Raw genomic sequence first — 13,445 nt, forward strand, 5'->3', positions numbered from 1 at the left:
TAATAAATAAAATGGAAATAATTAATGATTTCTTGTGCAGCCCAGTACCAATTGACCCACAGACCAGTACCAGTTCACGGCTTGGTGGTTGAGGACCACTTGTATAAGATTCATGTTTTGATTACTAAAAATGTAATCCCATTAAGATGACCATTAAATAAAATTAAGCCCTTTAAGTAATTTTTATAGAACATTTAAAAAAAAAAGACTTTAGTCATTATTTTTCTGTAAAAGTCATTAGTATTTAAAATAAATGAATTGAACAGGAATGGCTAAGTGACAGGTACTGTACTATTCACCTTATTCTTCACGTACGAGTGGGCCCAGCCATTTGAATCTTTTTGGCTCGAGACTTCCGTTCACTTCACAGACTTCTCATTCACTTCCATTCATGTTTAGACGTTAAAAACAGCTCGTTATGCTGTTTGATGTTGCAAACAGACATTTTCTTATTACATGATTGTACTTTGTCTGTATAATCATGCAAACACTTGTTTGACCGTAGTTTGACCGTTCTAAAACAATTGCAAAAACGAGTTCACTTCCGCATTGAAGAATAAGGTCAATACTATGCATATAAAGAATATTGGCCAATATTAGTCAATATTAGTCAATATTAGTATTTTCTATTCCCTGATGATCAGTATTGCCCCCCAAAAAAACATATCATTAGGTTCTAGAGTGCACCGCTGTATTTGCATGTGCATATACTTGTCTGATTTTAGCCTGAAGTTCATCTGTATTTCAACAGTCCCCATTTGAAGTGTGCAAAAGGCCATCTTTGTATAAATAAATGCAATTCTTGTCAAGAAAAAAAATTTGAACAAAACAGCAGTTGTGAATCAAGTGGCATTCACTTTTTTTTAGATATTTAACATTGTTAAGTTGAAAAATAATTATTATGTTAAAAGCACAAGTGCATAAGTGTTAAGATTTCCAGTGATTTAGCCTTTGCAAATTGTTGGAACACTACACATAAGCCAATTATCCTAACTACATATCCCATCAGGCACCTCACACAAACACCAGTTCCACATCACCCCTGAGAACACACACAGCTGAGGCTAGTTAGGACTGATCACTTGGACTATACACACACACACACACACACACACTCACACTCACACTCACACTGATCCATTGCTGAATGTTGTTAGCTGTAAAAGAGCAATTCTAAGTGTTGTCCTTGCCTTGTCTAGCCATGTTTTGACTCTTGTTTCTTTCTTTGTTCATGTTTTTTTTCCACCTGTCCTGACCATTCGCCTGTGACTTTGATTACAACTTGGACTTCCTGCATGTTCCTATCCGTCCCTGTTTTGACCTGTATAACCATTCTTAACCCCCAGGGATCGAAGATCGTCTAAACGCCTTTTGATGCGTCTTCTCCTCATAATGCCGAAAAGAACTTAAATTACACTTTCAGTTTTGATTGTACAGATAAGATCAATACAACAATTAAATCTGTTAAGTGTCTAGTTTTTATTGTGTGCACTCACAATGACAACAAACGTGTGTGCGTTTGCAAAATAAGGATAATAAACAGTGTAGGCATTTTCTCTTTTCTCTCTCCGTGAACTGTTTTAGGAAACGCGTCAATAAAATGCACTGAAACTCTGCAAAAACAAAACACGCAGACATTACTAATAAGTTTTTTCATGCGAGTATGGTAAACTTATTTGTGATTGATAGTGTAAAAATATAGTTTCTTTGTTATTTGCATTCTGTTCTCTCATCAAGTATGCATATGCTAAGCTATTGTAAAAAATAAATACTGACAGTTGTTTACAAAACAGTTTATAATTCCTATGTGGTAACTTAGTTTAATGGGTAAATTAGTACTAGTATCAGTGAACATCACAAAAATGGTCATAATGTAGTTCATGTAATCAGCTTGCTTTTTTTCCAGATGTGAAAACAACAGCGGTAAAGATAGACTGATGCTGACATGACTCCACAGGCTCCTTCTGTACATGAACCAGGACCACAGCTGAGACCATGTGATGCTCACACTGGGCTTTTACAAAGCTTACACCCTTTATTAACTTACACTCTTCATATTTACATTGTTGATGTTGCCCTGAATGTGTCTTCTGTACACAATGTTTTATGTGTAAATTCAAGTACATGCCTTAAGTTTATGCAAAGTGTATTTATAAGTAACTTTATCAGTTGATTTGCTATATGCAAGTTTAAATAGTTTACATAGTTTTATACAGTGTACTAACTCTCACAAGTGTATCTTAATTTTATTTTATGATAATTCTGTGTGATAGTTAAATATATTTTAAATAAACTGCAAACATAAAAATATATATAAACTTATTTTTTCCTCAGATTCTTTCTTGAAACTCTTCCCTCTTAGTCACATACCTGTCTGATGGCTCATTATGCAGGTCTTTGTCTTCTCAGGTGTGAATCACTGCATTAGTAATTATAGTTCACACCTTCTCGCATAGACCATTTTTACTCAAAAAGTGACTTCGAAATTAAATTCAATATATTGTTTTCTGTGAGCAAGTAAACAAGATGATTTTCACATAATTTTGAAGCAAAAACACTAGGCTACAAGATACAGTTCTCAAAAGTCCAGTGAACAAATGTTTCACTTCACAAATGTTTCACTATGTGTTTCATGGCCTTGTTTCAGTGAAATTTTAGTTTTTCACCACGCATAAACGTTTCTTTTTCAAAAACACAAACACATACATAGATTCTGCTTAGATATTATTGTAGCCCAGCGTGTGCTGTTTACAGTGTTATCACACTTTAGCCATTAATATGTTTTTAAGAAACTGAAAACAACACAAATGTCAGTGCATGTCAAAACTTCTCCATGTCCCCAAAACCCTCTTAGACCCCTGGGGGTTAAACAGACTCCATTTGGATCCTCACCTCTGTTGGCACTCAATTCATTACAAAAAGTATAGCTAGATTGTCACTCGCAAACTGTTGCCCATTCATTTGTATTACGCCATGCCATTCCCACAACTTTTCAGTGAATTGCTACAAAGGTCCTCATGAACAAGGTACCATGCCGCATACAATTTTCAAAACTGCAATCTACAAACTGATCTACCTTCCAAATAATGAAACCTCAAAATTTCAAGTAAAAAAACAAACAAAAAATGTTGTAAACATTATGGTAACATTCTCTGTTAAAGAGCCCATATTATGGGTTTTTGAAAATGCCCTTCCATGTAGTGTGTAACATAGCTCTAAGTGAAGTGAAATATCCAGCTAAGGCTTAAATCTGTAAGTGTACAGTGTTTAAAACTATTGATTCCTCTATAAAAGAGTCGACTCATAGTGCTTCAAACGAGTCGTCTTGATAACGAGTCATTAGGTGTTTCGTGATGACGCGGCTACGAAACACAAGTAGTTGCGCGCGCAAACCCGGGAGATTTGAAACCTGCGGCCCGGCCCACTAACAGAAAAAAAGGCTCTCACACACACACACACACAGAGAGACACCGGTCGAATGAAGTCACGCTGTGCAGATGGATATTATTGACAGTCTATTCAAAGATGAAACATCAGCAATATAGCCCAGCCTTGAGCAGATCGAGTGCTTCTGGAAACTACATGCTTACAAAGAAGACTTCATCTGTTTGTTAAAGGAAGGATCAGTAAAGACTGTCAGAACATGGATCAGTGTGTGTGTGTCCTCTGAGGGTAATGTCTGTGTGTGTCTCCTCGTGTCTGTAACGCTAATGATGATCACGCCTCCCTCAACCCAATAGTGAAAACGAAAGGGACCCGTTAGTAAAATGAGGACCGGGAGGTGTCGCGGTTGAAATTGAGGACCGGGGGGGGTGAAAAGAGCAAGTAGACTGTGACGGGAAAGGAGATCTCCTCGCCAGTTCTTGGACTTTTTGCTCAATAAAATAGTTAGTCGTCAGTATTTTCTAGTCCATCGTCTGTATTTACATTCACCCATTGGCAGCCAAAATCCACTATAAAGTGTGTATGCACTGTGACTACTTTTATATTGTTGATTAGCAGCTGGGCATTTCACTCTGTCTCGCGCTGAAGCCTTGTCCGTGTCGACCCAATCGCAGCAGGCTGTCATCGGTTCAATCAGCGCAGATTAGCTTCGCGCTGAGGAGGGGTTTGGGAACAAAGGAATCGCTGAACGATTCATTTGGGAGTCGCTGGGATAATCAGGTAAAAATAAATGCAGATTATAAGACCATGAAAGTGACCTTTGACCTTGCATGCATATTAGACTGTAGTTGGAGACCCTTACAACCTAAATATGACCCTATTTTCATGTATAATATGGGCTCTTTAACACAACAAGCAAATAAAACCAACCATGAAATGCAAAGGATACTTTTATGAAACTACTGTAACTCTAATCAAAGTGTTAGCATCACCCAATGTGAAAATGTAGCGTACTACTTATTTAGAGAAATATTTTAAAAGCAAACAGATTATTGTCGTTGACAGACTCAATCAGCCCTAGGTTACACAAGCATATTTAGTATGAGCTCTATTTTTGCTATTTAGATTGCTTTCTTGTTATCAGAATTGCTTAACAAGCAGAAATTTCTAATATTCTCCACTACAAGCCTTGACATAATAACCCTTTTCTGTTTCTGTAGTAGCAAATTGTACCACTCACTACACCATGCAGCTGACTAAGGACTTTTTAAACAATAGGAATACAAATTCTTTGGTAGTCCATATGGTATAAATAAGGCAGCAGGCTGTTGTTACAGTAGCAAGTTTGTAATAATCACAACTCCAGTCATGCACGGAAAGGTAAGTCAAGACCAAAGAAAGCAAATGGTCAATTTATCTACAATGTGATTTGTTCACCTTTTCACACTGATATGACATGTTAGGTCTAAGTGTAATTTGTTTGCAATAAATCAATTTTAAATAGTCATCTGGATTTTTTGGGGTGATATATTGAATGTACAATTACTAAACTGTAATTCACTCAACGCTGACCCTTTTGCTTGTCCCAGGTCATCTTCTACGAGGACAGAAACTTTCAGGGTCGCTCTTATGAGTGCATGAGCGACTGTGCTGACATGTCCTCCTACCTCAGCCGTTGCCACTCTTGCAGAATAGAGAGCGGCTGCTTCATGATGTACGACCGTCCCAACTACATGGGAAATCAGTATTTCTTTAGAAGGGGAGACTATGCTGATTACATGTCTATGTTCGGAATGAATGACTGCATCAGATCTTGCCGAATGATCCCCATGGTGAGTTTCATGAACATTTTGTGTGTGTAAAATCCTTAACTGAAGGTTTTAAATCCTTATGCCCAAAAGTAGTTTTTGATACTTTTAAAACGAATATTGGTAAAAAGTATGAAAAATAAGTGACCTGTTGACAACTTCACTACAGCACAGGGGATCCTACAGAATCAAAATCTACGAGAGGGAGAACTTTGGAGGTCAGATGTACGAGCTCATGGATGACTGTGACAACATCATGGACCGTTACCGCATGTCTCACTGCCAGTCCTGCCATGTGATGGACGGCCACTGGCTCATGTATGAGCAGCCCCAATACAGAGGCAGGATGATGTACTTGAGACCTGGAGAGTACAGGAGCTTCAGAGAAATGGGTGGCACGAGATTCATGAGCATGAGGCGTATCATAGACTCTTGGTACTGAGATTCAAAATTTTCAATAAAATGACTTCTATTCAACACTATGCAGTGTGTTTTGAACAATTTTAATATACTTTTGACAAAACATTTCATAAACAGAAACATTTTGTTGTTGTTTTTTACACACATATAGCACCAAATCACAACAGAAATCATTTTTGGTTCCATTCCCACAAACCAGCTCCATACTTTGTTCTTTTATTCTCTTATCTCATCTCATTTTCATCTGCTTTTCCGGGGCCGGGTCGCAGGGGCAGCAGTCCTGAGAAAGAACCCCAGACACTTCCTCCAGCTTCTCCAGGGGGATCCTGAGGCATTCCCAGGTCAGCTGAGAGACATAGTCCCTCCAGCATGTCCTGGGTCTTCCCCGAGGCCTCCTCCTGGTAGAATGCTTGGAACACCTCCCTAGGTAGGCGTCCAGGTGGCATCCGAAACAGATGCCTGAGCCACCTCAGCTGACTTCTCTTAATGTAGAGAAGCAGCGGCTCTACTCCGAGTTACTCCCAGATGACAGAGCTCCTCATCCTACCTATAAGGGTGCACCCTGCCACCCTGTAAAGGAAAACTTTATTACAACTGCTTGTATTTGAGATCTCGTCCTTTCGGTCATGACCCAAAGCGGAGAGTAGGAACGTAGATTGACCAGTAAATTGAGAGCTGTGCCTTTCAGCTCAGCTCCTCCTTTACCACAACGGACTGGTGCATCGACCGTATTACTGCTGCCGCTGCACCAATATGCCTGCCAACCTCAAGTTCCATCCTTCCCTCACTGGTATTAACATGACGGCAGAAAGGGAAAAGAGAGTGAGCGGACAGCGACAGGTCAAGCTAAGGTGTGACGTAAACCCTTTGCAAGTCCACACAATGAATTAACAGCTGTGTGTGTATTCGACAGTTCAGGTGCAAAAAAAACTGATCACACGTGCTGTCTGAAAGCTTATTTATAATTTCTCCTGGCTCTGAAGCACAAATCTCAGCTAAATGAAGAGATTACACAAACTGACAGAGAGCTTTTTAGTTGTGAGTTTATTCAGTGTGATTCGGTCAATAGTGGTTAAATCGATAACGAATTGTGAATGAATGTTAATAGAATGTTAATTAATGTTCAACAACGAGCTTGGTTGCCTTTAATTAGGCAGAATTTTACAATGGGTGGCATAAATGGTCTTAAAATGACAATAATACAGTTTATGGCAATGCATTTGTTTCCTTTTTAATATGATCTAAACTCAGTTTTACTTGAATAGAATTTGGTGAAAAAATCAGAGGAACTATATTTTCATAATTATATAAGTTATACATAAATTATACAAGTTAAGATAATTATATTGGTTAACACTTTATAACAACATTCAGGTGTAAATCAATCACTATGTTTTGTTAATTCAGTTACAAGTCACTTACAAGTGTTTTGTTAATGATGAACTAATAATTTATGGTTAACTATGGATACTTAAATGATAATTTAATAATAAAGTAAACAATGTACTACACTGTTTACCCACAATGAATGTATAGGAAAAAAATGGCATGGAGCTTGCTGAATATTTATAATTTGTCAATAAAAAAAACAGTCAAGACTGCAAAAAAGATTTTTGGTGCATATCTGCACAACTTCCAGATCTTTACCCCTCCAGAGAAGGAGGGTTCTAAAAATTACTCTGGTCCCCTTACACCTAGAAATATCTCTCCTTGAACTCTTGACATCTGGCTGATGCTACAGAACACTGTGTACCATAACAACCAGACAACAGAATAGTTTCTTTCCCCAAGACCTTTAAATCACGCATATGCACTATGAACTCTGCCAATGAAATCACTAAGACAAATTCATTGTGTGTGCAAAGTTACTGTGGTAAAATTTATTTCCATATTTAAAGAGCAATCAGAAATGTGGAATTTTTAAAGAAAACCAGATCTTTTAAAGAAATGCAGACTTATACTGTGATTTTTTAATGGCATGACCGAAAGTGCCTGAGCTGAGCTACTAAAAAAATTATTCCATATACTCCATTATTCTTTCAGCCCTGCTGTTTATGCAGAGGTTGACAATAATTCCTACCTGTGTTTTTAGATCCGTCAGACCTACAAAATCTACATCTCTGTTGGTCCCTTTTGTCTGCTATAATTTTGTCTGTGTTTCATCCACAAAACATAAATCGGGAGCAGTTGTGGAAAGATTGCTCATTTGTTACTAGGGCACACATTTCCACCATTTTCAGTTAAAATGCTTATAATTTGACAAGGCATCTGCTCCGTTTGTTCAAATATTTTTTTGAAGTATGACTGTTTTGCAAATACATATTTCAGTACATCACTCTGTGTGACTATTAGAGACATGAGCCAAGGGAGCCAGGGCCATATATAGAGAAGGGGAAAGAGAACACGCTCATTAATATTCATGACCGTTCCACATAAGGTAAAAACTGAGCTTTCCATCTTAGGGGCAATTTCTTCATAGTTATAAAACCATTTCTAGAGATCTTTTGCCCTTCCCTTAACCACATACATTCAATACCAGGGAACAATTTAAACAATTTAGCAATGCATTCGAGTATATGCAAAACAACAGTCATTTAAAACAATGACACTGATATGACAACTATAACATAATCAAAATGACAAATGCCACTAATTTAACATTCATTATTTTACCAATTACTCTGCCACATTTTACAAACAGATGCCCTAACACATGACGCATGATAACTGAAAGCACAGGTTAAGAGCGAGCATGCATTCAAAAGTAATTTCATTCATTTATATACTGACAGTGGCTACCTGCAAGCATTATAGGACTACACAATATCATAGTTCATAAATGGGGACCCCAACAATATTTGCAAATTCACAAATGCATATTTACATTGAGCAAAAAGTCATCTCATTTATATATGTGATATGATTTTGTATTTTTAATTAATTATGACAATTATAAAAAACTTAAAAATCAAAACTAAACATTTGATTTCTGAGTGATTATATCTGTTAGTTTCCTTCAAAGCACATGCAAAACAAACAATATTAACAAAACACTTCCAAGTTTTTTGAAATTCACACACTAATAAACACAAGGGGTTAATAAGCAACACTGTTGTCTTTAAAAAGGGGACAAAAATAAATTGGTCTATTGTCAAATTATACAAATTCCGATTGTTGTTCAGCAGCTGGCCAGTCTTTCAATAAAGCAAAAAGCTGACATCTGAAGTTAATTGATGTCACTGACAATGTCTCTTTTCCTAAAGTATATAAAAGGATCCCAGTCGTCCTCTTTTCAGTTTGAACTGGCACAGCACTGATTCAGCACAATGGCAAAGGTGAGACTTTTGTCTAATTTAAAAATCAAATATAATCTGCAAAACACAAATAAATACTGTTTTATAGTATTAAAACTGGTTCTTTGCCCTGTAATCATAGTGCAACTACTTTACTATATAGCACCTATACCTTTAAAGAGGGTATAGCACCTTAACCATCAAAACAATTTAACATGTTCTTTAAAGATGCTGTATTGCACTTAAACTGATGCCCCTATGATTATGAGCTAAATGTTGACTTTTTTGTGCTTATTAGAATCAGACTGCGTTAATTGCTAAAGACTATTTTTTGTTATTGCTAGCTGTGAGAGTGATAATAATACACAAAAATAAACACAAAAAAAAACTCTGTTACAGATCATTTTCTATGAAGACAAGAACTTCTTAGGCCGATCCTACGAGTGCAACAGTGACTGTGATGACCTGCACTCGCATTTCAGTCGCTGCAATTCTATTCAGGTTGAAAGTGGAAGCTGGATGGTATATGAGCGGCCATACTTTATGGGATACCAATACTTTCTGCGTCAGGGCGAGTATGCGGACTACCAATGTTGGATGGGTTTCAATTATTGTGTCAGATCCTGTCAAATGATACCCCAGGTAAGCCTTCTCATTTTACTTAGAGCAACAGATTTTACAGAGCAATTATTCAACACGAGAAATTTTTTGCATTTATGAGGAAAAAGCTTTATTATGGACATCTCTTCGTTATGGATGTGACAAGTGTAAAATTGGCACTTATGCGACTTCGGTAAATCAAATATAATTGTTTAAAAACACTGACAGTGTCATTTTTGAGTATTTTTGTAGGTTATGCTATTTTGGGGGGAAAAAAATTCATGGCAAGATTGACATTGCAAGTAATTGCTCACACAGATTTCAGCATCGGATTTAACTGCTATATTTAAATAATTGTGTTTTCTATTATAGCACAAGGGAGCCAACAAAATGATCATCTACGAACGTCCAGACTTCAGTGGTCAGATGATGGAGTTCACTGATGACTGTCCATCTCTTTCTGATAGCTTCCATTACAATGACATACATTCTTGCAATGCTCAAGATGGATTCTGGATTTTCTATGAGCACCCTAATTACAGAGGCAGGCAATACCTCCTGAGACCCGGCGAGTACAGGAGATACAGTGACTGGGGTGCCTTGAGCTCAAGAGTCAGTTCTTTGAGACGTATTACCTTTTAAATCAAACAAACAAAAAATAATGTCTGTCTAATTCATTCCTGCTGCAATTTCAGATGGCAATCATTTTGACAAATAGCAGTTGTATTTGATTCTTAGTCTGATCTACCTACTCTAAAACTACTTAGCTGACAGCTAAGAGCTGTAGAATTACTACTAATTAATTCCTATCTTTAGCTGTGTAACATTTTATTGTATTGAATGTATTGGAATATTGGAATGTTGAATATTGGAATGTTTGCTTTACATAGTTGTATGGCTGATTCAAAAAAACTGAAACATATACTACATGGGGAAATCTGGGTTTACTGACATTTTGTTACAACACCTGTTCTCATTAATGCACAATAAAGCTTATGAGTTCATGAAATAAAATTCTGTGTTATTTACAGCAATCTTCAAGTCAAGTCAAGCTTTACTGTCATTCTACTGCATATGAGCACATACAGAAGAATAAAATGTTTCTTGCAGGAACACAGTGCTACATATCAAGCAGATATAAACAACATGCAACAACAGAGCACTAGAATGGAACAATAGAACACCTCGCCTAAGAGCTTAAAATGTTTAATTATCAAACTATACACCGCTGAGAACAGTCTAACTGTATACAGAGTTAATAACTATACATGATTACAATCTGAACACAATATAATCTATATCAACACTTGGACAAAACTCACACAAATATGAGCAAAAAAATTGTCACTTTTTCTGTCACATTTTATCTGACATTACAGTCCGACCATTTGTGATTAAAAGCTAATGTGTGTAAATAAAAAAATATTGTGGAGCACCAGTATGATGGAGTAAATGCATTTGGCGGGGGTGTGGGGGGGTTATACTGTCCGTGCCTTTTTTATTCCTAATGTTTCACTATGAATCTGTACTCAAGTCCAAAACCAAAATACTATATAGTTGACGGTATTATAGGTCGGTCATATGGCTCCCATCTCTTGTAACACAATCATGTTTTTGTTGATTGAATTTAGAAAAGATAAATCTTTTTATCTACTCTTTTTTTTTTTTTAAACTCTTTATATTTACACTAAGCCTTGCTCAAAGTGATGATTGACGAGATATGCTTCGAGCTTGTGGCTATAGGGATGCAACGATTAAATGATTTCACAATTAACTACGTGTTATAACCTTGGTCTAGGGACAAGGCCGCAACATAAAAGATCATCAGACAAATAAAAAAATCACTTTTGTAACCCTTTGGAGTCGGGTCCATTTATTTGTCTTTTTTTTCACTCAAAAAACTGGAAGCCAACTACTTCAGAGTGGACCCACAGGAAAATAATAAACAAAAAGTACACACCAACTAAACACCCAAATGAAACTAACTACACTTAACAAAATAACAAAAATAAAAATACAAAATCTACCCCTACCTCCCTAACTAGGTATAAAAACAGAACAAAATATTTACAGAAAAAAGCATGGTGTCCAACACTACTGCATCTTACCTTGTACAATATTCAATATTTACAATATCAACAAACAAACAAATAAACCAAAGACAAAATAATAGGAGGGGGAAATGGATCATGTACCTTGTGTTCATTCGATTTTTGATTTTAAACTAAATTTAAAAAACGAGGAAACGGGCATTTTCTGATTTTGGCTCGATTTTCATTTTTTTGGTTTAGGGTAGGAAAAAGGATAAATGACTTTAAAATTCATTATCCACATGTAGGCAGTTCTGAAATGCCCATTTTCCTCTGATTGGTCTACCAAATCTGTGCTTGTGACATCGCCCTAAAAATAATAGTCCTGTAGTCCTCTGCGGATCACCACCCAGGCATTTAATTATTATTATTTGATTTATATATATATATATATATATATATTATATATATATATATATATATCTATATATATATATATATATATATATATATACATCATTAAAATAACATGTTGTTGGTGCTGCTATGCACCTGATGCTGAGCAAAAGATATATGAGCAGCACCTGGGGGGGTATTTCAGAAAGCTGGGTTAACTTACCATCTGCTAAACCCTGAACTCTCGGTTTATTAACCCAAAACATGCTTACCAAGAGTATGTCGGTTCCGAAACAGTTGATAAAAGTACCTGAAGGCATTTTCAGTAGATCGCCAAATTCACAAGTCACCACAGAAAGTCACGGTGAAAAAAAAAGTTGACACACTTTATTTAAATTCTAAAGTAACTGTATAAGGTCCATCTTCAAAAGATAAATTAAGTCACATGAGCATCACCTTAAGGTGAGAAATGTATATGAAAAATGTGTTACACGTTGAAAGGTGAGTGTATAAAGCAATGTAAAAAAACCATTCATTTTATTTCAGGAAATAAAGAAATGAACAGTGCTTCAGACCAAGCTATTTAATTAAACATATTTTGACAAATTATATTTCTTAGCACTCTTCCATCTCTTTGGTCTGCTTGGGTCACTGAGGTTTCCTCTGGGTCAGGCTGCAGGTAGGGTGTCATCATATAAGGCAGAAAAGGGTATCCTTTGTCCTCCAGCAAGTAACAATGTAGTGCCCAGTAATGACTCAATTGTATAATACAAATATAAAAAGAAACATTGTGTAAAGCCACATTTGCTTTACACAATGTTTTTTTACTATATTTGTATTATACACTTGAATTATTACTCCCTGAAAATCAGCCATTTAGCCTCAACATAGTGATGAGGTGGGGTCATCATCACTTATGAGCTAGTAAGTGGAAGCAGTAATGAGTTTTATAGTTAAAACCCCAAAAAATTAAGGGCAGAAAATTAAGTTGAAGCATTTGGAAACCCTGAAAAAAATTATATTAAAAAATGTATCAAGTATGTGCGTGCGTGAATATGTATACATATGAACGACGTCCAACATCTTAAAATATGGATGTATTTTCCTACAAAGACAAAGCTGCCACTTCATATAATATTGTATATAAGCTACAGAAAAATGCAGATAGGGGTGCAGATAGAGAAAGAGAGAAACACAAAATCTCTATGTGAGATTCAAACTCGCTCCACTGTGCTTTAATGACGCACTGTCCACTACGCTATTGCCGCACTCTGAATCATCTGTGTAATGATACGCAGTGGTTTATGACCAAGGAACTGTACAAAAGTGCATAAAACAGTTCAGTGCCAGGCATACTGTACAGATGATCCTACACGCTATTGCCACATTGTACGGTTGCCTAAAATGCCCTGACGCTAATACAATTAGCTGCACTGAATGACAGACCCACTGTTTGTCACGTTTGTTAAACGATTTTTTTGAAAAACGACAATGTTCATTCAAATATATATTTG

The 13,445-nt window shown here is 36.4% G+C and overlaps 2 protein-coding genes across 2 annotated transcripts; both read left to right on the plus strand.

Moving 5' to 3' along the window:
- Window positions 1-4,752: 4,752 nt before the first annotated feature.
- On the plus strand, window positions 4,753-5,634 carry LOC130234790 (gamma-crystallin M2-like). The gene is made up of 3 exons (XM_056465088.1): window positions 4,753-4,764; window positions 4,974-5,216; window positions 5,362-5,634. Exons 1-3 carry the CDS (start codon window positions 4,753-4,755, stop codon window positions 5,632-5,634), a joined length of 528 nt encoding a protein of 175 aa, XP_056321063.1.
- Window positions 5,635-6,365: 731 nt separating this feature from the next.
- On the plus strand, window positions 6,366-10,147 carry crygmxl1 (crystallin, gamma MX, like 1). The gene is made up of 3 exons (XM_056464871.1): window positions 6,366-6,463; window positions 9,298-9,547; window positions 9,878-10,147. The coding sequence occupies exons 1-3, from the start codon at window positions 6,366-6,368 to the stop codon at window positions 10,145-10,147; spliced, it is 618 nt and encodes a 205-aa protein (XP_056320846.1).
- The last annotated feature ends 3,298 nt before the right edge of the window (window positions 10,148-13,445 follow it).

This window comes from Danio aesculapii, chromosome 9 (assembly GCF_903798145.1).
Source record: "Danio aesculapii chromosome 9, fDanAes4.1, whole genome shotgun sequence".
Classification (NCBI taxonomy): Eukaryota; Metazoa; Chordata; class Actinopteri; order Cypriniformes; family Danionidae; genus Danio; species Danio aesculapii.

What these genes read in the sequence shown, in the direction of transcription:
- LOC130234790 (XM_056465088.1), top strand. An exon ending in CTTGCCGAATGATCCCCATG is followed by an intron (nt 5,217 to 5,361) that starts GTGAGTTTCATG and finishes ACTTCACTACAG; the next exon opens with CACAGGGGATCCTACAGAAT.
- crygmxl1 (XM_056464871.1), top strand. Translation starts at nt 6,366, where the DNA reads ATGCCTGCCAACCTCAAGTTCCATCCTTCCCTCACTGGTATTAACATG. An exon ending in CAGCGACAGGTCAAGCTAAG is followed by an intron (nt 6,464 to 9,297) that starts GTGTGACGTAAA and finishes AAAAAAAACTCT; the next exon opens with GTTACAGATCATTTTCTATG. An exon ending in CCTGTCAAATGATACCCCAG is followed by an intron (nt 9,548 to 9,877) that starts GTAAGCCTTCTC and finishes TTTCTATTATAG; the next exon opens with CACAAGGGAGCCAACAAAAT.